Source organism: Podarcis melisellensis (genome assembly GCF_964234715.1).
Source record: "Podarcis melisellensis genome assembly, chromosome: 2".
In the NCBI taxonomy this organism is placed as follows: domain Eukaryota; kingdom Metazoa; phylum Chordata; class Lepidosauria; order Squamata; family Lacertidae; genus Podarcis; species Podarcis melisellensis.
This window is the reverse complement of record NC_138529.1, coordinates 13,176,788-13,202,285: the sequence shown is the minus strand read 5'-3', so window position 1 is coordinate 13,202,285 and position 25,498 is coordinate 13,176,788. Positions and strand designations below refer to the sequence as shown.

Sequence of the window (25,498 nt, the reverse complement as noted above, 5' to 3'; positions counted from 1 at the left end):
GCAAATAATAGCCTATATAGATTATTCTAACAGCGATAGGGACCTGTAACCCTGCAGGTGTTGCTCAACGACAACCTGCAACATCCCTGAACAGTGCTCATGCTGATGGGAGTTGTAGTCCAGCAACATCTGCAGGGCCACAGGCTCTGAAAGAGAAAGCAATAGAAAAATAAGAGGGCCTGGACTTCGGGTTGCTTTTGTCCACATATTCCCCCCGGCTGCCTCCCTGACTTACCCGGCAAGGACCTTTGATGGTTGGCCACTTCTCACAAGTCCACATCTGAACTTCCCATACCCTGCAAAGAGAAGCACGAGGGGGTAGGAAGAAGCAGAGTTACTTTGAGTGCAATTCAGTATAAGGAAACGCTCACGGGAGAACTGTGGCACCGAATGCTTCTCCACTTTAACCAGCTGCCATGGTCCAGCACTAGACAAGGCGCAGAGGGCTGATCAATGTTGGCTGCTAATCACTGGGATTGGTGGCGTTGGAAAGCCGGGAGGCCAACAGCAGGTGGTGCTAGAGCCAATGGCAGGAGTTCCAGTTCTGTTCCCATCCTCTCTGCTCAAGGGCAACTCTGAGACTAAGGAGGAGGAAACTAGCAGGCAGGACCAACCCCTGGACTGGTTGCAAGTAAGAAGGCGGGAAGGTGGGGGGTGGCTGAGGACAGACTGCGGCTGGTGGTGCAATGTGCCTCATTTACTTTAATGAAGCAGCCTCTGCTGGGGTTGGCCCCATGGCTGCTGCCTTCCAGGCCCTCTCTACTCACCTGAAGACTGCTGAAGGTGTGGCTGCTAATACTTTGCTGCCGTCAGGAGACCAAGCCAGGTATGTGACCCCTCCTCCTCCAAACCACTGCAACTGGATGCAGTTTTCTGTGGATACATCCCACACCTAAAGGGAACAAGGTCTGAGAATCAGAGAAGAGCACCACAATCATCGCTCTAAGCCAGGCATCCTCAAACACGGCCCTTCAGCTGTTTTGGGACTACAATTCCCATCATCCCTGAGCACTGGTCCTGTTAGCTAGGGATGATGGGAGTTGTAGTCCCAAAACAGCTGGAGGGCAGAGTTTGAGGATGCCTGCTCTTAGCAGTGGACTTTTATTTTCTGTCTAGCTTTAACACAACGCATGTCTGCAGGAATAAGTTATCTTTCCTTCGACAGCTTGGAAGCCCTTCTGCTTCCACAGCAGATGCCCAGTAATCTCTCATCCTTTTCCTGTGGTTGTGAGCTACGGGCACACGAGGTCATTGAATGGCCACAGCTTTACATGCTCTGACCGCCACCGCTTTTGTGGTCTCCCTCCCACATCATAAAGGCAGAAATTGCCCATGGCACCAAATATGGTGGCTAGATTGTCAATAGGGACTAGGTGCACTGGCTCCACATTAATTTCTGGAGATGCAGCCCTACGTGGTTAAGGACCCCAGTATCTGATAGCAAGAGTCTTCCACCTGTGCCTCCAAGGGCTTTCTGAGGTGCAAAGGATGGCAATGAAGGAGTGAGTCTTCTTAGTAATGGCCCCAACTGATGAATACTCTTTCCCAAAAAAAGGCCCTCCTGGCATCTGCATTAATGTTGTTTCCATGCCATGAAAGGAATTCTCTTTTTTCCCAAGTCGTTTAAACTCTTTAAACTGCTTTATTATTTCTTATATTGCTTTCCCCCTGTGAACTGATGTGTGATTCCTTCCCTGGTATTGAGGTATTAGCTGCTTGGCTCAGTGTGTTGCTTCTACTGACCAATGGGTATACTGTTACATTTGATCATTATTAACATTTCATTTGTACATCATCTAAAGGCTGTGGGTGCAGGCAAGTAACACATCTGGTAAATAAATGAACTGCCCTACTCACAAGCATGGCAGTGTCAACAGGTGAGGCTGAGAGGAGCAACCCTCCACTGGGTGCCCAGGCCAGGCTCGTGACGGGGCTGTGACCAGGGTGGCTGAGTACCTGGGCGCAGCCAGATGAAGGCCTGTTGGGGGACAGGAGAGAGAGACAATATCATCCCTCCACAGGCAGGAGGAATGCAAACAAAGAAGCAGTAATAAGCAGGGCTATGTATATTCTGTACACCTGAGATTACACAACTGTCCTGCAGTCCATCATCCTGAGAATGCTTGACTTGACTGTATATGCAGCTATAGAAAACGACAACATGCACATTTCCTAGAGAAATACCTGGAGGGGTTGGGAAACCTTTCACACCCTGATGGCCATGCTCTCTTGTGGGCAACCTTCTGGGGGCCACATAACAGTGGTGGGTGTAGTCAGAGCAAAAATGCTTCCCAAACTTATCCAAGCAAGCAAGAGCTATTATGAGCATTGAGGGGTACATTCCAGCCAGGCAGAACCACTAGTGGAGGGCACACAGCAGGGTCACTGAGGCCTGGGGCGGGGGTCATAATCTTGAAGGCCAGATAGAGAGGCATGGGGGGGGGCACATTCAGGCCACGGACCTGAGGTTCCCCACCCCTCATCTAACCTTCAGCAAAGTGTCCATCCCACAAGGGGAGCAAAAGAAGAATCGTTGTGTACTGATGTGCTTGCACCATCTTATCAGATTGGATTGGGGGGGCTTAAGAGAGGTACAGGCAGTTTTCTGAAAAATGTGGAAAAACAGGTGGATAAAGGTTGTGGAAGGGGCAAGATCAGCTACTTGGCATCTTCTGTGGCCCTTCTTTATGTGCCTCCTCCATGAGAAGTCCGGAGAGTGGCAAGACGAGAACACGCCTTTTCTGCAGTGGGTCTCCATTTGTGGAATGCTCTCCCAAGTGAGGTTCGCCTGGCGCCTTCATTATACACCTTTAGGCACCAGGCAAAAATGTTCCTCTTTAACCAGGCCTTTGGCTGATTGACATCTGATGCCCTTTTAAAATGTGTTTGGGAGGAGGGGAATTATTGGGTTCTTTCTGTTTCTGTTTTGAGTATGTATTCTGTGTTTTAATATTGCGATTTTATGCTGCGAACCACCCTGAGACCTGTGGGTATAGGGCACTATACAAATTAACAACAACAGGATAGCCTTTAAAGACAGTGCCCAGGGTGAGAAAGGAATCCCTGACAATCTCAAGCGCCTGAAACATGCTAAGTCAGGAATGGCGGAAACTGTGGGGGCTCTCCCATTGCTGACTCCTAGCTCCCATCAGCCCCAGCCAGCATTGCTGATGATTGTGAATGTTCAGAGTTGCAGTCAAGCAACATATGAAGGCCTCAGGGGGTTCCTCCTACCCCTTTGCCGAGTGTTTCCTTACAGCTCAGGTCGTGGCGACAAGCAGCCACTGGGCCAGTCAAACTTCAGACAGGCTCTGCAGCAAGTGGCTGGTTACCTGGTGGAAAGCGAAGTGGGGTCCAGATGCCAAACCAGCACACAGCTGTGGCATGCCACGGCAAGGATAGATGCGCACAGTGGCTTCCATGCCACGGATGCCACGTTCCTCTGCAAGCGATGCTTCAGGATCGGGATGGTGGCGCTGCAGAAGAGAAGCAGGGAAGAGGGAACCACAGAAGAAATTGAAGCAGAAACTTTCCAGCTAAGGGGATAGCCATGGGCTATATCAGAACAAGAACTGGCAGCTCTGATTGGCCCATGACTACCCTGTGATCTTCTTAGCCAAGGATTCTGAAGTCACATTCAAGCCCAATACTTTTGGCCACAGCGTTCTGCTGGTTCACAGGGTGGACTGGACCTCTGCTTATCCTCTATGCCACCTAGCACAGATGTGACTAAAAGTAGTTACTTTTAGCCCCTTGTTTACAATGGCCAATGGTGCTATGGTCAATGGTGTTGAGTTCTACAGACGGCACGGGCAAAAGATGGTGCAGAAGTCCCCTGCAGTTTGTTCCTGGAGGGGAATTTAATTAGCACCTGCAGGTTGCTAGGATCCTAGGAAAGAATGCTGGACTAGTTCAATCTGGCTTTGAACTAGTCAGCAAGACACTTCTTATTTTCTAAGGAGTGCACATTCAGGAGCACTTAACATTGTTAAGTTATGCTTAACTGACAGGACACTCTTGCATTGTAAAGTTCAGAACGCATCCACGGGCCATGAGGTCACTGGATTAATTAAAAAATACAGTGGTACCTCGGGTTACATACGCTTCAGGTTACAGACTCCGCTAACCCAGAAATAGTACGTCGGGTTAAGAACTTTGCTTCAGGATGAGAACAGAAATCGCGCGGTGGCGGCACAGCAGCAGCGGGAGGCCCCATTAGCTAAAGTGGTGCTTCAGGTTAAGAACAGTTTCAGGTTAAGAACGGACCTCCAGAATGAATTAAGTACGTAACCAGAGGTACCACTGTATATATATTGTGCAAGACTGAGGTCAGAGCACCCGTATGGCAGATTACACTCCCCTGGGAATTTTAACTTGTATTTGTCCCCAACACCCTTGGCCAGCTTAGTCCCATGTCAGCACTGAGGTCTGCTAACCTATTATAGGCTGGGAAATAATTACATAATTCAATTCAAACCTGGGAATGGCAGGATAGAGCTGGAGTGTCCTCATGGCTCGTGAAGAGACCCTCCCCGGAGCCAAAGAGGGCATACATGAGGATGAAGGAAGCCCTGAAGAGACCAGAGGTGCAGGGGGCGCTTTGTTTATGCTGCTCAACCTCCCCGCATGACAGCTGATGTGAGAGTTAGCACAGCAGCAGCCGCTTTCCTGTGTGTCCTTCAGCCTTTTGCCGGCCCCTGAGCTTCAATTCTAGTTGTGAATGCAGTATTTTGGTATGGATTGAAGAGAGAGCAGCAGAGAGGATGTTTAAAGGGTGCTCCCCACTTACGCGATTTTCACTTATGCATGCAGGGGCCCAGAACATAACTCCTGTGTAAATAGGGGAGGGGGCGATGTATTCTTTTTTGCGGCTCAACTCACTTATTGGTTGTTGTTGTTTTTAAAGATTACTCTTATTTGTATTTAACTCAGTTATTTTCCTTGCCCTGAGATGACAAACTTGCAAACCATTATGCTAGGTTGCACTGCTGCTGCTGCTGCACACTGCTAGAGAGATTATGGCATGCAAGCTCCATGCTTTGTTCATAGAAACTTGACTGCTCAGGTGCGGACAGGAAAAACCCAACCCCAGACCCCTCACCTGCTTGCGTTGTAAACACGGATGGAGTCATCCAGCAGGGCCACAGCAAACTTGCTGGTGTGAGGATGCCAGGCGAAGGCTCGGATTGAGCAGCCTGCCCTGGAGGGTGAAGACAGGAAAGAGTAAGGGAGCATTAGGCAAGTTTCAATACACAAAGAGTCAGATGGCAGCTAAGGTATGTGGAAGCTAGACACATTTGGGTGGATGGGACCCAGAGTACACACTCAAGGAAGGCTACATGCAAACTGCTCACCCCCTGAGCAGGTTATATTCATCTTGTATACATAAGAAGGATGGCTGAGTATTGGTTTAAAGGAGGAGCTCCTCCATCACCAATATTTCATTGCATAACGGCAGGTGAAGTGAGGATCCTTGTTTGTGCTAGTAATTATAAATGAAGAACCAATGAGTGGTAGTTATTCCAGGTTCATCAATCTAGGGAATATAAGAGTGGGGGAAAGGCCAATGCATGTTTGTATGGGTGCAGATCATCCTGCAGGGACCGCTTGGGAATAAGCCATTCATACCTATACTGCACAGTTTTAGTGCCTAGATCCAAGGCTCAATCTCACCAAGAGGTACGGGAAGATGTAAACAAATGTGCCACTGCCTCCTTGCTTCAGACTGAAAATGAAGCAGAGCTTTCCTCTACATCCACTGGGAACTTGGAGCTTGGGGGGAAGAGGCAGAGGAAGCTGAGCCATCTCCAGCTCTCCTCTTTAGCTCCAAGCTAGAGGAGGGAGCTTGTCTTTACAAGCGAGGGATGCTCCCAGTGCCCCTTCTGTACAGGGTGCAGAGCAAACCTCTGAGCTGTTGGAGGGGGGCTTGTTTTCTGTATCCCCACAGCTCTAAACCTAGAGCTGAAAGGCGATTTCCCCCTAGAACTGAATTTGAGATATAGCATAAGGTCAGGGGCAATCCTTGCCCTGAATGGCAACTGGTTTTGGGGGCAGTCAAAGCCAGCAAAAAATTGCTGTCCCCTGCCTAGCACCTATTTAGATAGGAAACTGCTCAAAACCTTACATGCATGTCAAGAAGCGTACACATGCATGCATGCACGAACACACGGGGGGGGGGGGGAGATAACTTACCAGTCCACAGCCTGGGAGAACTGTGCTATCATGTCTTCACTTTGCAGCTTTGGAGGAAATGATAGACAGAAAAAGTTAGTACTTCTAACAGCAGCCGCTCATGATGTGACCCAGTGATCTGGATCTGAAGCAAGCTAAGTGTTGAACACAGTTTCAAGGGAACTGGTGGGTGGCCAACATGTGAATGGGGTGGGGAATAAGATTCCTTCTAGAAAAAAGGGGGATGGGAAACCATCCATCTAATGTTCAGTTGCCATGGCTGTCCTCCCTCCCCCTCCCCCACAGCCCTGCTCCCAGTGTGGACCATTAGATTATCTACCAACTGCCAATGTTCTTTGGTCCTGCTCAGGCCTACTTTGCACAAGCCTCACCGACAAATGGGGAAAGAAGGAGCCATGGAGAGAGGAGACCCAACAGCAGAGTGCTAATGTGTAGCGGGATCCTGCTTTCATCCATCGGAGAGCTGCAAAGGCAAGGAAGGAGATGGTGGAAGAAATCTGAGCCATTTGTCAAAGCAGTGTGGAGCCTCAAGACAGGATTTGGCAAACAATGGGTCTTAATCCTATACCCCGGATGGGGTGGGGGGATTAAAAGCAGCCCCAAAGAAAAAGACAGTGTGACATTGAAGCATCTTTGCAGTGAGTTTAAAGCAGGGATGGGAGCCTGCAGCCCTCCCTCTGTTGTTGCATCACAGCATCCATCAGCATGGCCAATGTTCCAGGTTTATGGGAGTCCAATAAAATCTGGAGGCCTCAAGTCCCTTGTACCTGGTTTAAAGTGGGCAATGGGTCCAATATGTACAACTGTATTCAAAGCTACCTAGCTCCTTTGCAGAATCTGTCCAAGGCAGCTCATCCACCTCCTGGTCCAAGTCACCATCCTCCTCTGCATATGCAAGCTCTTCAAGAACTCCAGCGATTCCAACGTCACGCCTAGGGGCAGAGCATTTTGTGAAATCTCCTGCATATCAACGGGGGGTGGGGGTGGGGAGGAGGCGGCGCTGTGCAAATGTTATTTTCATTGTGCAAGCTACTAATGGGCAAATATGCTATTTAACAGCAAAAGGGGGGCACATATAAGGAGGGCAAAACTTGCCTCCCAGGGAGCAGTTATCTCCCTATAGTCTGACCTTGCTCTTCAAAGGTGCTTTCTTCTCAGTGGTGCTCTGATAGCAGCATAGGTAAAGGTAAAGGGACCCCTGACCATTAGGTCCCGTCGTGGCCAACTCTGGGGTTGTGGCACTCTTCTTACTTTATTGGCCGAGGGAGCCGGCGTACAGCTTCAGGGTCATGTGGCCAGCATGACTAAGCCGCTTCTGGAGAACCAGAGCAGTGCACGGAAACGCCGTTTACCTTCCCGCCGGAGTGGTACCTATTTATCTACTTTAACTTTGACGTGCTTTTGAACTGCTAGGTTGGCAGGAGCAGGGACCGAGCAACGGGAGCTCACCCCGTCGTGGGGATTCGAACCACCAACCTTCTGATCGGAAAGTCCTAGGCTCTGTGGTTTAACCTACAGCGCCACCTGCATCACATAGTACTTGCCTAAGTGAGAAAGCTTTGCATGGTGGGCTGTGGGGAGGCAATCAGTGAGCAGAAGGAAGCATTCTTCCCCTCTGTGCCCCATCCGCTGTTAAGAATGGGTTCTTCCCCCCTCCCCAGCCTTCCCAGCTCCTCCCTTTTACTATGTGAGTGGGGCAGATCAATGTTTTAACAGCCAGGTCAGATCACATTTTGCCCATACTCACCAGGCGTTGATGCACCTCTTCCATAGTGACTCATGGTGATGGATGAAGGCAGGTTTAGTGCTGTGTTCCTGTCGACTGTGAGCTTTCAGAGTTTCTTTGGGGATGGTCAGAACAGGCAAGTCTTCTAGCTGTACAGCCAACCGAGACAATCAACAGTAAGTGAAAAGACCGGGCGGGGGAAATGCTTGAACAAACAAACAAAACTAGGAAAGAGAATCAACCACAGCAAAAGTTTTGATTTACACTGCAGTCCACAGATGCAGGAACTGGATTTCATGGGTACAGAATTCAGAATAGGTAAAATCTCGCACTTTTTGGAAGAAGAGGAGCATGTTTCTAGTCCTTCAAGCTGACTGAAGCACCGGAAAATGTGCAGGCAACACATAGTGAAATAAAAATAGCCAGAAACCGGGTCTACATAAGACTTTTCTTATTAAAGGTGTAAAGCTTCATGCGCTGCATAGAACTTTGCCCTTCTTTACGACTAGCAGAAGTAGAATGAATTGTGAAAATAAATGTGCAAATCTGCATAAGATATATAGGCCACAGAATTCAGGTGTGGAACATAACTTTTTACTCCTATTTTAAGTATCTAGTACATCAGTGATGTCCAACCAGTCGACCGTGATGATACAGTACATGATACAGGCAACTCCCATTTTGTGCATGTTTGATGTATGCGTAACCATGGATCCACGCACCATGTTCAGCACCAGAAGAGGGCGGAAGAAGCTTACACGCACTCCACTGACACATGCCATGACCTGGAACGTAACCCCTGCGTAAATAGGGAGTTGCCTATATTTGTTTACTAAATATGCCCACCAGTATTCTTTTCAATAATTTCCTCTGGCTGACTGCTCCTTTTCTGGCTTCACATTTATGTGACAAACAGCATGTTCAATTAGTAGTTATGGAAGTCTTTTGACAGCCAAAATGACTCAAGTACAAGATAGAATGTCTATTCTCTCATCGCTACCTAACATTAGTTTCTTCCTGTGACTGAAAACTGTTGCTTACCTGTCCTTGGAAAGAAAGTGGAAGCTTCTCAAAGCTGCGGCCAGAAACCAGGGCATTATTAAATTCATAAAGTGTGATGTCTCCCGGAGGCGGAGGGGGTGGGAAGAGCGCTAGGGAACACATCCTCCTGGGGATCCAGACAAAAAGCCACATGTTGCAGCAAGAGAGAAAAGATTTTGCTTATTCAGTGCCATCCAATGTACCATTTTCATATTTTTCTAGTAATCAGTATGATTTGGACTATATGTTTACTTAATTTCCAGGCAGCTTGAAAGAACCACCACTTCAAAAATACTTCAGATCATTCCTTTTTGAGGGGAAGGGGAGTCATTTTCAGATTCTTCTAGGAATTGAGATGTCTTAGAAGATATATGTGCTCATTAGGAGGTATCCTAACAAGTCCAACCACCCCAGTCAGTATGTCCTGCATGTCTTTATAGGGAGAACATAAAAACATTGACTAGTGTATACAGTATGTTTGTATGTTTAGTGGGAAAGGCCTGAATGAATCCAGAGTCCTCCTGCTGAATTGGTGCTATCAACAGTGATCTAGCCAGTGCTATAGCTCCTGGATTGGGCATTTGCAGTGTAAGTAAGTAAGAAAGAAAGAAAGAAAGAAAGAAAGAAAGAAAGAAAGAAAGAAAGAAAGAAAGAAAGAGAGATAAAATACTTATGAAAATATACAATTGTGAGTCATTTCCCTGTATAAAGTGTTACTTACCTCCAAGCAAATATGTACAGGATTGGGTTCTAAGTGTTCTCAGGTGGCGTTAAAGAGAGATTCAACGAAAACCATTAACGCACTATTGTTTTGTCAAATACACGTTGTAGAAAAAGTCTGGAGGGGCCATCGTCCACTTTTGTTAAGTATGGGAAATTGTAAATAGCAAGCGTCTGAAATGCAGGGGCAATATCACCAGGTGAGTAGCCCCCAGAACACTATGCCATAGGTCTGATTCAGTGTAAATATATTTTGCAATGAAAAGTTCAACCAGAGGATTTTGTCCCCAGTAACATACTAAAAGCTGGGGGAACATGCTTCTAAAAACATGCAAAAATGTTCCTCTATAACCAGGACTGTGGCCTTCAACTATCTGTGGCTTTCTTCTTCTTCCTCTTGGTTTTAATGTGTCTGTGTGGGGTGGGTTGCTTCCCGCCCCCCTTGTTGGTCCATTTCATAAATGATAGAATTGTAGAGTTGGAACGGACCATCTTAAGGCGATCTAGTCCAATCCCTGCAATGCAGGAATCTCAGCAAAAGCATCCATGACAGACGGCCACCAACCTCTGCTTTAAAATCTCCAAGCAAAGAGAGTCCACCACCTCTCGTGGGAGCCTGTTTCATTGTCAAACAGTTCTTGCTGTCAGAAAGCTCTTTCTGATGTCTACAGTAGTTGGAATCTCCATTCCTGTTAACCTGACTCCATTGTTTCTGGTCCTAACCTCTGGAGAAGCAGAAAACAAGCTTTCTCCATCCTCCATATGGCAGATTTTTGGATATTTGAAGAAAGCTACCAAATGAACTGAGGGACGCGGGTGGCGCTGTGGGTTAAACCACAGAGCCTAGGACTTGCCGATCAGAAGGTCGGCGGTTCGAATCCCCACGACAGAGTGAGCTCCCGTTGCTCGGTCCCTGCTCCTGCCAACCTAGCAGTTCGAAAGCACGTAAAAGTGCAAGTAGATAAATAGGTATCGCTCCGGCGGGAAGGTAAACGGCGTTTCCATGTGCTGCTCTGGTTTGCCAGAAGCGGCTCAGTCATGCTGGCCACATGACCTGGAAGCTGTACGCCGGCTCCCTCGGCCAATAAAGCGAGATGAGCGCCGCAACCCCAGAGTCAGTCATGACTGGACCTAATGGTCAGGGGTCCCTTTACCTTTTTTACCATATGAACACTGGGAGGAGTGTGGAGAGAGAAAACGCCATGGTGCACCTGCAACAGTGAAACTGAACACCTCCATCTGCAACAAAACATGTCTCTCCTGTATCGGTCTCTACAGCAGGCGCTGTGACTCTCCAACAGTTTGACTTTAGCCCCCCAAAGCATGCTCCTCCACTGTCACTTCAGACAGATAGAGGCCAACAACAACCACATCTCTTCTGAGTCTCCTCTTTTCCACGCTAAACATACCCAGCTCCCTCAACTATTCCTCGTAAGGCTTGGTTTCCAGACCCTTGATCATCTCAGTCGCCCTTGTTTGACTGTTAAGTCGCTTTGGGTTGCCCTGAGCAAGATAAAGTAACTAACAAATGACGACAACGATATCCTTATTCCAGAACTTCTTTAATTTTTTTGCACTACCCAAAGATACAGCTTCCTATTTTTGGCGATGTAAAGCAAGAGCGAGTTAAAACTTAACTTTCAGGGTTCAGTTCGCTTGTTGCGGCGATACTGCAAATACCCTTAATGGCGGCACAGAAAGCAGTCCAGGATTTAGTCCAGGATTTTTAAAATGCTGCTTGGTCGCCTGGGGAGCATTATTATGTACAGTGGTACCTTGGGTTAAGTACTTAATTCATTCTGGAGGTCCGTACTTAACCTGAAACTGTTCTTAACCTGAAGCACCACTTTAGCTAATGGGGCCTCCTGCTGCTGCCGCGCCGCCAGAGCGTGATTTCTGTTCTCATCCTGAAGCCAAGTTCTTAACCTGAAGCACTATTTCTGGGTTAGCGGAGTCTGTAACCTGAAGTGTATGTAACCTGAAGTGTATGTAACCCGAGGTACCACTGTACAGTGATACCTTGGGTTAAGAATTTAATTTGTTCTGGAGGTCCATTCTTAACCTGAAACTGTTCTTAACCTGAAGCACCACTTTAGTTAATGGGACCTCCCGCCACCGCCATGCAATTTCTGTTTTCATCCTGAAGCAAAGTTCTTAACCCGAGGTACTATTTCTGGGTTAGCAGAGTCTGTAACCTGAAGCGTATGTAACCCGAGGTACCACTGTATTGGCTGCCTCCCATGCACGTCACAATGCCATGTACAAAATGCAATAAAAGCAGCGGGAAGAAAGAGCAAGCTGCTCCTGTTGGCCAGAGCGTGGTGCTGCTAACGCCAAGGGGGCAGGTGCGACCCCTGTTTGGGGCAGCTATATACTCTTGCAGTGCGGGGAGGGGGGGCTGGACTAGACGACCCTCAGGGTCCCTTCCGACTCTAGGACCCTGGGATGCCGAGGCCTTGCGCTGCTGAGGCAGGGCGGCCTGGTGAAGGAGCGGGCAGCCGCGACGCCTGCACTTCCACAGGTGAGGAGGAGGGGGAAATTCAACAGGTGCGGGTTTGCCTACTCATCACTTAATAGCCCCATTCCTCGATTAATAGGGGGTTAATAGGTCTGCCCACCCACCGCCCGCCTCGGAAGCGGCCCTCACTCACCCTCAGGCCCGCCGCTTTCGCCACAAGCGCTTCACAGCCGACTTTGGCTTTTCCCGGGCGCCGTTCGGGCAGCGACGACGGGAGCCGCGAGGCGCCACAAGAGCCCGGCAAGCGAACGCCTCGCGCAGCCGCAGTCGAGGAGGAGGGGAGAGCGGTGTGTTCCATATGGCTGAGCTCGCCACCTACTGGCTCTAGCGGGTCGCGCAGCACGCTCCCCCCCCCCCCCGCAGTCCGGCACGCGGTGCTTTCTTAAAGGGGCCGACGCCCCGTTTCAACACACAGCAAGAGGTGTGCGGGTTGCGGGCTGATATTGTTGAATTCTCTCAACCAAGGCGATGTGGTGCTGTGCGCTGCAACATAACTTCCTTTCGCAGTAAGACTTGCATGCAAGGACATAGCCAGGATTCCTCCCCCCCCCCGCTGTTTTTATGTTTTCTTTTTCATGTATTTTTATTTTGTACTTTTCAGGTTTATACATTTCACTAATTTTATGCGTTTCACTAATTTTGCAATCATTTTGACATTTCAAAACTTGACTTCCTTCCCCCTCCTTCTACAGTTCCTTAAATTTATTTTTAATATCTTCTGCGTATTCAAATTCTTAATTTGCTCATTTATTCATCTTTAAATATGCACTCTTTTAAAACTGCAGGTTATTACAATAATCCTGCCAATGTTTTTATCTGTTTATAATTTATCTGTAAATGTTCAATAAGCCATTTCCATTCTTTTATTTAAAAATTGTTATCTTGATTTCTTATTCTTCTGGCAAATTTCGCCATTTCTGCATACTCCGTAAGTTTTTGTATCCATTCTTCCTTTGCTGGGACTTCTGCTTCTTTCCATTTGGGGGCAAGTACAGTAACGTTCTTGCTGCTGTAGTAGCATACATGGATAAGTTTCTTTATGTTTTAGGTAGATCTGTCCCTATAATTCCCCAAAGAAAAGGTTATTTTAAACACCCTTTTCATTTCATTATATATCATTTTCTTTTCTGTTTTCTTTTTCTCAGTCACTTCCATTTTCTTCACTTCTCACTTCCCCCTGTGATCCCATAGTCCCATGCCGTGGGTCTCCATTTATGTGATTTTCACTTGTGGCTCCCTCGGAATATCTTGGGGGTGACCAGGGGCCCATATGCTTGGGAAACACTGTTGTAAAGCCACCCGTAAAATGGGATAAATGTCCCGGAGAGGGTGCAGTTCTTTTGCAGCAACGAGATAATCTTTTCTAGAGGAGTACAGTGGTGCCTCGCAAGACGAAATTAATCTGTTCCGCGAGTCTCTTCGTCTTGCGGTTTTTTCGTCTTGCAAAGCACGGCTATTAGCGGCGTAGCAGCTATTAACGGCTTAGCGGCTTTAAGAAAAAGGAAAAAAACTCGCAAGAACTCGCAAGACGTTTCGTCTTGCAAAGCAAGCCCATAGGAAAATTTTTCTAGCGAAGCGACGCAAAAACCGAAAAACCCTTTCGTCTTGCGCGTTTTTCGTTTTGCGAGGCATTCGTCTTGCGGGGCACCACTGTATGGAAATTTAGAACTGATGAAGCTTTTCCGCCAGGGATATAAATGGTGGGGAAAGCTTCACCTGTCTGAAGTTAATGTGCAGGAATGCTCCTCAGTACTCAAGGCCGTGCCAGGGATGAACTAAGACAGAACTGAAATCAAGATACACTATGCCCACAGCATTCCCCTGATCCACCAAGCTTGTAACTCCATCAGGAAAAGAAATGAGATTTGTCCGGCATGACTTGCCTTTGAGAAACCCATGCTGTGTCTTAGGAATCACAGCATCCTGTTTGTTATGTACTGAGTTGAATAGGATCCAAAATGCAGCAGTCTCATTGGTCCTAGAACAATAGGATCCAAAATGCAGCAGTCTGATTGGTCCTAGAACAATAGGATTCAGAATGCAGCAGTCTGATTGGTCCTAGGACAATACAGCAGTATGATTGGTCTGCAGGAGCCACCCAATCCAGCTCCAGATGGAAGTGAATCCACAACCTGATTGCCTACAGGAGAATTCCGGAATTAGCCAATCACATGCAGCCCATTGTGTAAATAATGTATACAGTGGTGCCCCGCAAGACGAATGCCTCGCAAGACGAAAAACCCGCAAGACGAAAGGGTTTTTCGGTTTTTGCGACGCTTCGCTAGACGATTTTCCCTATGGGCTTGCATCGCAAGACGAAAGCCCATAGGGAAATCTCGGGGACCTTTTTTTAAATGCTGGCGGTGGGGAGCAAAGCCTTTCCCCCCCCCCTCCAGACTTCAGAAGAGGTTCAGGAAGGCCGGCGGGGGCGAAAGGCTTTGCTCCCCACCGCCAGCATTTTAAAAGCGGTCCGGGCGCTTCCCGCTATCCCGGACGGCTTTTGAAGGCAGGCAGGGGGGGCAAAGACTTTTGCCCCCCGCCCGCCTTGGGAAGAGGTCCTGGACCTCTTCCGAAGGCGGGCGGGGGGCAAAAGTCTTTGCTCCCCCCTGCCTGTTTTTCCGGGAGAGCGGGAAGGCAGCGCTGCCTTTTCCGCTCTCCCAGAAAGGCAGGCAGGGGGGAGCAAAGACTTTTGCCCCCCGCCCGCCTTCGGAAGAGGTCCAGGACCTCTTCCCAAGGTGGGCGGGGGGCAAAAGTCTTTCCCCCCCTGCCTGCCTAACCGGGGGCTTTTAAATCGCCCCGGGACTGTCCGGGGCGATTTAAAAGCCCCCGGACGGCTTTTGAAGCCTCCCCCCGCCGCCCGGCATCGGGGCATCGTCCCGATGCCGGGCGGCGGGGCAGGAACGCCTCTCCCCGCCGCCCGGCTTCGGAACGATGTCCCGAAGCCCGGCAGCGGGGCCGCGAAGCCTGGGCGCGCTGGCAACTCTCCGCAAGGAGCGCTCCCGCTGCTTGCGGAGAGGTCCGCGAAGCCTGTCCTGGACCTCTTCTGAAGGCAGGCGGGGGGCAAAAGTCTTTGTCCCCCCTGCCTGCCTTCCCAGGGGTTTTTAAATCGCCCCGGACAGCGGAGAAGTCCTCCGCTGTCCCGGGCGATTTTAAAATGCCGCCCGCCAGAAGAGGTCGGGGGAAGGCGGTTTCCATAGGAACGCATTAATTGATTTTCAATGCATTCCTATGGAAAACCGTGCATCGCAAGACGAAAAACTCGCAAGACGAAGAGACTTGCGGAACGAATTAATTTCGTCTTGCGAGGCACCACTGTATAAAGCAAATACTTTGGGGGGAACTTTTATTCCTCCTCCCACTATGAGCTGAGTAAAGAGCATGAAATCCACTCTCGACTCCGTGTATATTTCACTCTTCTAAGACCTCACAGACCTGCTGGGATGCTTGGGATAAGGGGAGCTTGGGATGGTGGGATGGGATGGCCCCATCTCTTGCAGAAAGGGTGGGGGCTGGCCAGCAGGCTGCTCCTTCTCTTGGTGTAAGGAGGGTTTGGGGCTGCCCTTTCTATTGGGATGACATGAGGACCGCTCGTTCTCTTGGGGGGGGGGAGTTTCTGGTGGAAGCTGCCCCCTTCTCAGCTGGGGTGGGGCTGTGGTGTTAACTGCCCCCTTCCCTCGTGGGGGGACCTGGGAAGGAGAGGGGGTTAGGAGGACCTGCATGCCCTCAGGGTCTTCCTGGCAGCCTCTGGGCTGAAATGGGAAGAAAAAGAGAGGGACACTTCAGTCATTCATAAAATTATTTCTATACTGCTTTGTCTCATACACACACACACATTCATGGAAGCTGTTCACAGCAATCCAAGCCATAGAATAATTAAAGACAGACATGCATTAACCCTTTCTGGAGGGCTGTGTCATCCTTTGGTCATGAATATAATGCGTGTGGCTAAGTGCATGCCTACAAGTATAAAGGTAAAGGTACCCCTGCCCGTACGGGCCAGTCTTGACAGACTCTGGGGTTGTGCGCCCATCTCACTTAAGAGGCCAGGGGCCAGCGCTGTCCGGAGACACTTCCGGGTCACGTGGCCAGCGTGACATCGCTGCTCTGGCGAGCCAGAGCCGCACACGGAAACGCCGTTTACCTTCCCGCTGGTAAGCGGTCCCTATTTATCTACTTGCACCCGGAGGTGCTTTCGAACTGCTAGGTTGGCAGGCGCTGGGACCGAGCAGCGGGAGCGCACCCCACCGCAGGGATTCGAACCGCCGACCTTTCAATCGGCAAGTCCTAGGCGCTGAGGCTTTAACCCACAGCGCCACCTGCGTCCCTTTTGCCTACAAGTATACAGAAGCACAAATATAGTCCCATAGCCCGAAAGAAAGCGCTGCGGAAAAATGCAAGTTGCCCTTTAAATTTAAAATCGCCCTTAGGAACAGCGGCCTCTCTAGGAAAAACTGTGCAAGTAGCAGGGTAGGCTCTGCAAAACCTTTGCAGAATAGCTTGTTGGCACCTCATCCATCAAACAGCAGGGGGCAAAGCAGAGACACCACCTTGTGGAAGTTATTATCATTAAATGTATTTATTAAAAGTGTACATTGCCCTTAATCCACAGAACTCAGGGTGCTGACAACATAAAAATGGAATATAAAAGCACTAAATATACGACAACATGAACAAAAAATAAACAAACAACCCATCCCAATAATAACATTATTAATTAAGGCCTATAAACTCACTTTTATGAATGAAAAACTCTGTAAACATTAAAATAAAATGTTCCATTTCTTTAATCTTCAATCCAAATTTTAAGATTAAAAATTTCAATCTATTTGCCAATCTATATGTTAATTCCTGCTCACGAGAGTCATCTGTTGGGGCCGGCTGCAGCCACGGACGGCTTTTATTTACAATATTTTGTTCAGGTTGGCGCCCATAGGTGCTAAGTCCAGGGGGGCCTGGGCACACTTTTTTTTTCATGGACCATTTATTGATGTTCCAGTGCATATACATAATATTTACACAGAATTTCATATTTCCTATACAGTGGTACATAGGGATGCAAACGGGATCCGTTCCGGAGCCCCATTTGCATCCCGAAACGAACGTAACCCATGTCTGCGCGTCACGTTTCGGTGCTTCTGCGCATGCGCGTGACGTCATTTTGACAGTCTGCGCATGCTCGCGTGGCAAACCCCGGAAGTAACGCGCTCCATTACTTCCGGGTCGCCGCGGAGCGCAACCCAAAAATGTTTATCCTGAAGCATATTCATCCCAAGGTATGACTGTAGAGTGGTACCTCAGGTTAAGTACTTAATTCGTTCCAGAGGTCTGTTCTTATCCTGAAACTGTTCTTAACCTGAAGCACCACTTTAGCTAATGGGGCCTCCTGCTGCTGCTGCGCCGCCGGAGCACAATTTCTGTTCTCATCCTGAAGCAAAGTTCTTAACCCGAGGTACTATTTCTGGGTTAGCGGAGTGTGTAACCTGAAGCGTATGTAACCTGAAGCGTATGTAACCCGAGGTACCACTGTGGTCATTATCATTATGGAATGGGACATCCCTGTTTTCATCAGAGAAATGTTGCAGGGTATGTCTTTGGGCATTTGTGGAAATCTTTGCCAAGAGGACTATGTCACTGCAGGTCTTTTGAAAAGGTCCTGAAGGCTTGCTTATTTTCTATTGCATTCTCTTGGATTTTTTAAATACAGTGGTACCTCAGGTTACATACGCTTCAGGTTACAGACTCCACTAACCCAGAAATAGTCCTTCAGGTTAAGAACTTTGCTTCAGCATGAGAACAGAAATCGTGCTCTGGCGGCGTGGTGGCAGCGGGAGGCCCCATTAGCTAAAGTGGTGCTTCAGTTTAGAACAGTTTCAGGTTAAGAACGGACCTCCAGAACAAATTAAGTACTTAACCTGCGGTACCACTGTACTGTATTTGTACATTCACATTTTGTATTACATTGTGGATCCAAATTCAGTTTTTACTTAGTTATGTCACACGTGAGACATATTATCTCTCCACCACTGACAAAGTGACACTAAAAACAACAGGATGATCTCCGTCCCCCTCCTCTCCCTGCAGGGGTTATTCTTTATTCCCCCACTCCCAGCTGCCTTGCTCAACCTCCCCTCCCATGTCTCTTCCCTCCCAGGTTCTCTGTCAGGGAAAATGAAGGATCTCCAGGAGAAAGGGCCCCTCATTGAGGAGATCTGGGACCTCCTTCAGTATCCTTGGGCCCTTGATTTCCTGATGCTCACTAGGCATGTTTCCTCTCTCCCCCTGCCCCCTTCCTTCCTTCCCCCCAGTTTGGTGTGGCTGCAAGCGCTGAGCTCAGAGAAGGGGCCTTCTCAGCTGCTGGCTTGGCACTGTCCCTCTTTTCCCATTCTGGGGGGCGGGGGGCGGGCAGGCAACCTGTCCTCTTCTCCCTGCTGCTCACTCCCTGGGCAAATGCCAGAGTGCAGGAGAACCAGCTAGGTGGTGTAGATTAGGTGACACCCAAATCTCCAGGTGGTGTGAGATTCCAGGGGGTCCGGGGGCTTTCTCTAGGTTTGGTTTCCTTGGAATGAGGGGCAGCCTCCTGTTCTGACAGCAGCCGCCCAGCTGCCCCGAAGGAGAAGCCCCATAGCGAGGAGGAGCTGAGCAGCAAGACTCACCCCACTTGCTTTGTTGTTTGTGATCCTGGAGGTGGCTGACTCTCTGCTGTCCAGAAACACGTTGTCTGTCTGTTTCCTTCTCTGCCTCTCCCAGGACATCGAGAGCAGCCCTGAATGCCAGCTGACCGATTTCCTGGATTGTGAGCTGCTGCGCCTGGCCAGCTACTCTCTGCTGCTGAATAACACCATGCAGCACACTAATGGTTTGCGCTGGGAGCTGCTTTGGGTTTCAAACTAAAATGAAACCAATTTTGCCCGTCTCTCTCTCTCTATCACCCTCTCGCTCTGCACCTTCTTTGCTCAGGGGCGAGCTGGGAGCACCAGTACCTTTGCCTGGCACGCAATGAGTGCAAGGAGATCCCTGAGGGTGACCAGGCGGAGCTGAGGCAGGCAGAGAACCACCTATGGCTGCAAGCGGTACCAACAGTGCCTGGATGCCCGATCCCTACGCAAGAGCAGCCGCCCACTGGCCAGGCACTTTCTGGTAGGGCCTCCTCTTTGCCCTCCCATCCAGTCCCTGGCCTTGTCCTGCTCTTCCCCTCCATGAAATGCTGCCTTTTTCTGCCCCTGCCGACCTCACGGAGCACCACATAATCCAGGAGGGGCCTCTGCAGCTGCGCATCAGCAAGAAGACTGTGGGTACGTGGAAGAAATGACATCTCGTGCCAAAACACACACACAAGGTAAAGGCAGAGGCCCAGTCACCAGAGTGGGCGGCAGGGGGCAAATTTTGATGGTGCCTGGGCCCCCAGGACCCCCTGGACGTGGCACCTATGGGTGCCAGCTTGAACAAAATATTGTAAATAAAAGCAAAGACAAGGATCCTCACAGCAGTCCTGAGCAGCGGTGCCAGGAGGTCAGGGGCCCGGCTTAGACAAGGAGACCTGAATGGAACTTCTCCCTGACCGTATGAGCAGGAATTGATAAACCAACAGCTGTTGGATAAGGAATTGAAGATGAGGAATAAATTGTCAGAGATAAACACATAACATCAACTGCAACAGGGGGGAAACAGGGATGCATCAAGGAACTAGAGCCGGAAGTTAACTTTTTTGTCTTAAATTTGATGTAATTTGGCACTGATTTGTTAAAAATTGGGGGGGGAATAAATATTGGCCCCAAAGAAGGAACTTCTGCCGTACAAATGGAGTCATCTTCAAGGAGGATAAGATCAACTACTGAATAACACAAATAACTTCAGAACACTTTCTTTCCGTTCTGAACTTGTGTTTAGCAAAATAGTTGCTTTCCTTGCTTAAACAGGCCTCTGGGGCTAGCCTCAGGGGGATCCAAACTCCCTTCTGCAACATAGAGTTTTGAGGAGGAAAATAGGCACTTGCCATCTGAGGCTATCGGAACAGGGTGGTGGGTTTTTTGGTGCTCATATGAGAAGATGCTGTAGAAGGGATTTCAACCCAGCTGGTTTTTGCTAGATGTTCCTCTTTTGCAGCAATTCACAGGTTGTGTAACGCTCCCACTGCTTCTCCTCCATCTCCTGCAAAAGGGGGAGTCCAGTGGGGAGGGGTTAGGTACCCCTGAGAAGGTGGGCAGCCGCTACATGCCCCCATGGGAAACCTGCTGGGGACCTCTTGCTGACAGTGGGAAGGGCCAAGGCCTAAAGGTTAGGCAGCCATGGATGCAGCTCCCACTTCTGCCCTGTTGGCTACAGTCCAGCCAGGCCAAAAGTCACCCACCCCACCTCCTCTGCCCATGTGGCCTCTTATCAGGAAAGTGGTCCAGCCAGGCAAAGACCCATAAGTGGAGCGTGGCATCAATACGGGGACTTTGAGAGGTCTCTCAAAGACCCCTCCTCTGGCTCCCTCCTCCAGCTGCTTCTTGCTCCAGGGGCAGACGTTGCCCTCTGAGGCTTGGACCAGCTCCTTCTCCCTTGCCTGTGACTCCAGGTGGGCACAGGGTGGTCGAGAACTGAGAAATAGTGGGGTGCGTGGCAAGGGCGGTTGAGGGGTATGGCAACGGAGCTCAAAGTGGAAACCTATTTTGTTTTCTTGGCCTGCGTGGACAAAGAGGGGCTGGCAAGGCTGGAGACCCTGCCCCCTCCATGCCTGCTGTCTCTCATCCTTTTGACTTTGGTCCTCCCCCTCCAACTCACACAAAGCTTCCGCTACTGCATCCTCTCAGGCTCTGGGTTTGGACACAAGATTCAACTCATTGCCCTGCCTCCCACAGCAGAGGCCATGTGCAGATGTTGGAAAGCGTTCAGAGGAGGAAATGGGACTGCAATAGCAAGGGTCTGCCCCCACCTTCGTTTCTTTGGCCTGCTAGGACACCCGCTCGCCCGACTCCTCACCTCCAGCCTCTCAACTTCCTTGGGATCTTCTCCTTGGGATTCTCTGGGTCTTTATTCTTAGCCGCTCCAGCTCTGCTGAGAGACAAGGAACCCTCAGTATAAAAAAGGTCAGCCTTTGAGATGCTTCCAGGCTCTTTGCAAACAGGGAGCTTGCTACCCAGGAAGTTTCCTAGTCTTGCCTCCTACAGGGCCTAGGAGTTCCCTGGGTGGCCAAGCAACCCCAATGAGCGAGGAACTGATGCCCACCACCCAGCCCTGTTCTCCAGGCCCAAATACCCATTGCACACCTGCTTAAATTCTACCCCAGGCCAGGAAACCTCAGGGAGATGGCACCCGGGGGGGCTGCCTGCAGGGCAGAATTAAGGTTTGCCAGCTGGTTTTGGCACCCTCTCCAGATGGTGCAGCCACCTGCCAGGAAAAGCAGGAGGAAGGGAGACAGAGATTCTCTTAAAGCCCCAAAGAGAACAGAGGAGGGGCTTCGATTCGCCAGTTGGAAAGGCAGGCAACCAAAGCGTGACCCCACATTTATTTCAGCATCGTCTTTCTCTAGGGGGTTCTAACGCTATTCCAATCTATCTATCTATCTATCTATCTATCTATCTATCTATCTATAAGACACACATTCCTCTACCCTGCTTTTTGACACTTAAGGTATGTACCTCCCAAAACAGATCTCACTTCTGTGTTTATAACTTGTTTTAAACTGCTTGAATGGTTGCAATTCACCCTGTATCATACTTTTTTGTAGAATGGGCTAACCATGAACTTGTTATATTTTTAAAATAAGAAGGGTGTATTTGTGGTTATAAAACATTTAAAAAGTAAGCTTTATTAATTATTTAATAAAACACGTCTCAAAACCCTTTTCTGTGGCACTTAATACCATTTTTATGCCTTATTTTGAAAGAGACCAAAATTAGCTTTATTTTGATACCAAAACAAGCCCAATTGATTGACAAAAAAACAACAACAGGAGGGTTTTTTCTAAACTGACGCAAAAATTGCATTAGCCTAAATCATGTGAAAATAGAATTATTAAAAAATTTCTCCTGTGCCCAATTTTGGACAAAAAAAATCTACAAAAAATTAATTTAAGGCTATCTCATAGGCATCTACACACTAAATTTTTGGGGAAGTAAATCTGAGTTGTGAGAGCACGGTCGAGTATTAAAATCAGGTGATCTGGCGTGGAATGATCCCTAACTGACATCATCTGGCTGGTTCTTCTGCACTCTGGCATTTGCCCAAGGAGTGAAGAGGAGGGAGAAGCGGACAGGCCTCCTGCCCCCTCCCCTAGAATGGGAAAATAGACCCCAGGAGAGTGCCAAACCATCAGAGAAGGCCCCTTCTGTGAGCTCAAACTCGTCTTCTCACGCAGCTTACCTGGATGAAGTGTTGCAAGTGAGCATCCTTCTGCTGCTTGGTCCGCAGGAACTGCAGGGCCATGGCCTGCTGCAAGCTGAATTTGATGACGGACTGCTGGACCTCTTTGCTTGCACCCACATCAAACTAGGGGTTAGGAAGGAAAGAAAGAAGGGGGCAGGGGAGAGGAAACAAGCCTGGTGAGCATCAGGAAAACAAGGTGCCCAACTCAACTGGAGACCCACAGGCAGCCCCCTCCCAGTTGCCACCAGCCTCTCCGCCCTGCTCTGGGATCCTTACCTGCGAAAGCAGGAGGTCCCAGATCTCCTCAATGAGGGGCTCTTTCTCCTGGAGATCCTTCATTTTCCCCCGACAGAGAGCCTGGGAGGGGAGGGAAGATACATGGGAGGGGAGGTTGAGCAAGGGGCAGAAGGGGGACAGAAATGGCCCGCTCTGTTTTGAGTGCCACTTGAGTGCTCAGTGGTGGAGAGACAATGTGTCTCATTTATTTATGTCATTTACATCCCGCTTAATGCTCTGGGATCATTACCTGGGAAAGCAGCTTAGGCATTGGTTCAAATTGAAGCTGACCCAGAAACTCCAGCGGGTGCAGAATGCTGCAGCGAGGCTCCTCACGGGGTCTCTGCCATGGGAGCATATTCACCCAGTGCTTTTCAAACTGCACTGGCTCCCAATAGAGTACAGGGTCAGATTTAAGGTGCTGCTTTTGACTTTTAAAGCCCTTCACAGCCTAGGACCCTCGTACCTACGGGACCGCCTCTCCCGGTATGCCCCACGGAGAGCCTCAAGGTCCATAAATAGCAACACCCTGGTGGTCCCGGGCCCTAAGGAACTTAGATTGGCTTCAACCAGAGCCAGGGCCTTTTCAGCACTGGCCCCGGCCTGGTGGAACGCTCTGCCTCATGAGACCAGGGCCCTGCAGGATCTGCTGATAATATCCTGCTCATTGACATTTTAATAAGTACACCTGGAATAGGAAAATATTGATAATCAAAATGTTTTTCCCCCAACCCACAATAAAACACAATAGAATGACAATGACTCAAATTCCACAGTATTGAGTTAGCAATACGAGCATATAAACACTGCCTTGCACAGAATCAGACCAATAGTCCACCTAATCTAATATAATCTACCTTGCTCCACAGTGGCGGCTTTCCAGGGGTTTTAGTCTGTTGGTTGCTTCAAGATTCATAGGCAGAAGCCCTGGCCACCTGACACACATTTGGCATCTTTGATATGTGAGCAGAGAGAATACAGGGGATGGCAAAAGAGAAAATATTGAACACAATCCTATGCACGTCAACAGAAACAAAGCGCTGAATTACACTGATACTGAGAGCCAAGTCCCACAGTTCAAAGAGTCCCAACAGAGCATAGACTGGCAGAGTGAATGCTATGTCATACATGGATTAGAAATGGGCTTGGACAATTTGCACAAACCCCCATCACATTTTATGAGCCACAAATGGATACATAAAACTGCAGGAATGGGGAACCTGTGGCCTTCCAGGGGCTGTCAGACTCTCAACTCCTATCAGACCCAGTCAGCATGGCTAATGTCAAGAGAGGGGATGGGGATGGTGTGAGTTAGAGTCCACAACATCTGGAGAGGCATAAGATCCCCATCCCTGATGCAAAGAAAGGACACTGACCCAGGAATACATTAAACTCTCCCAGTATGCCCCATGGAGGACCTTAAGGTCCATAAATAGCAACACCTTAGAGGTCCCTGGCCCTAAGGAAGTTAGATTAGTCTCAACCAGAGCCAGGGCTTTTTCAACACTGGCCCCGGCCTGGTGGAATGCTCTGTCTTATGAGACAAGGGCCCTGCAGGATCTGATTTCTTTCCGCAGGGTCTGTAAGACAGAGTTGTTCCGCCTGGCCTTTGGCTTGGAGCCAATTTGATTCCCTCCCTCTCTTTCTTTTTTCCTTTCCTTCTCCTCCTGCGATGAGGCTACATTTTAATATTTTAATGTCTCAATATTTTAATGTTGTATTTTAATTTTGTTTTTAAGTTGTAATCATTCAACTTGTTTTTATTATTGCTTGTAAGCCGCTCTGAGCCAGGCCTTGGTTTCCCTCACTGGCTTCCGCCTGGGCAAGGACAGATAGTCGGAACCAATGCCTAAGCAACCATTCACATGTGTGTATTTAAATAACGTTGTGGCCAAATTCATGCCAAAAACCTTAAACAAAAATTGATGTGTGAAGTGTGAGTTATTTGGAGTGGCCTGGGGGACCTCAACACGCAAAGCAGCTTGGGTGGGAACGCAGCATTTCCCCTGTGTTGTTCACACAGTAAAATATTTCTGAGACCTGAGGTAAGAGCCACAGAAAGACCCTCTCAGTCACCACCAGCCTCTCCGCCCTGCTCTGTGCCTCCTCCTGCTCCATCCTCCTTGCAGATTACCATATTTTTCACTCTATAAGACGCACTTTTCCCTTCCTAAAAAGTAAGGGGAAATGTGTGTGTGTCTTATGGAGCGGATGCAGGCTGCGCAGCTTTCGCTGAAGTCAGGAGAGCAAGAGGGATCGGTGCGCACCGATCCCTCTTGCTCTTATGGCTTCAGGGATAGCCGTGCCCAGCCTCTTCAGGGCAATGGGAGGAACGCTCCCCCTGCCCTGAAAAGGCTGGGCATGGCTATCCCAGAAGCCAGAACAACAAGACGGATCACTGCTTTTGCTGCGCAGCGATCCCTCTTGCTGTTCCAACTTCGCTTCGCTGGAGAGGCATTGCACAGCTTTCCCTCTCTGCGCAGCACCCCTTCAGCAAAGCGGAAGGAGAAATGGAGCCCCTTCCATTTCTCATCGCGCTTTGCTGGAGAGGCGCTGCGCAGAGAGGGAGAGAATTTTTTTTTTCTTGTTCTCCTCTAAAACTAGGTGGTCTTGTGGTCGGGTGCGTCTTATAGAGCGAAAAATACAGTAAGTGCCTGTCAGCCACACACACATTTTGA

The 25,498-nt window shown here is 49.1% G+C and overlaps 2 protein-coding genes across 3 annotated transcripts in view; both read right to left on the bottom strand.

The window, feature by feature from the left end:
• AAAS (aladin WD repeat nucleoporin) overlaps window positions 1–12,461 on the bottom strand; it is a 28,337-nt gene extending 15,876 nt beyond the window's left edge. Inside the window, exons 1-12 of one of the 2 annotated variants that reach the window (XM_081898723.1) lie at window positions 12,331–12,442; window positions 10,834–10,918; window positions 8,960–9,086; window positions 7,940–8,067; window positions 7,012–7,124; window positions 6,564–6,655; window positions 6,193–6,239; window positions 5,102–5,200; window positions 3,333–3,476; window positions 1,858–1,978; window positions 768–892; window positions 236–296 (exon numbers count right to left, since the gene is read on the bottom strand). In XM_081898723.1, the coding sequence (XP_081754849.1) occupies window positions 236–296; window positions 768–892; window positions 1,858–1,978; window positions 3,333–3,476; window positions 5,102–5,200; window positions 6,193–6,239; window positions 6,564–6,655; window positions 7,012–7,124; window positions 7,940–8,067; window positions 8,960–9,082 (1,053 nt within the window). In that variant the 5' untranslated portion in view covers window positions 9,083–9,086; window positions 10,834–10,918; window positions 12,331–12,442. Of the gene's footprint in view, window positions 1–235; window positions 297–767; window positions 893–1,857; window positions 1,979–3,332; window positions 3,477–5,101; window positions 5,201–6,192; window positions 6,240–6,563; window positions 6,656–7,011; window positions 7,125–7,939; window positions 8,068–8,959; window positions 9,087–10,833; window positions 10,919–12,330 lie in introns of both variants that reach the window. The other variant, XM_081898722.1, reaches the window with a different exon arrangement.
• Window positions 12,462–19,665: 7,204 nt separating this feature from the next.
• Window positions 19,666–24,608, bottom strand: LOC309362987 (rho guanine nucleotide exchange factor 11-like). Its single transcript, XM_081899065.1, has 3 exons — window positions 22,821–24,608; window positions 22,542–22,667; window positions 19,666–20,345 (listed from the first exon to the last, which is right to left on the bottom strand). Exons 1-3 carry the CDS (start codon window positions 22,881–22,883, stop codon window positions 20,280–20,282), a joined length of 255 nt encoding a protein of 84 aa, XP_081755191.1. The 5' UTR covers window positions 22,884–24,608; the 3' UTR covers window positions 19,666–20,279.
• Window positions 24,609–25,498: the final 890 nt, after the last annotated feature.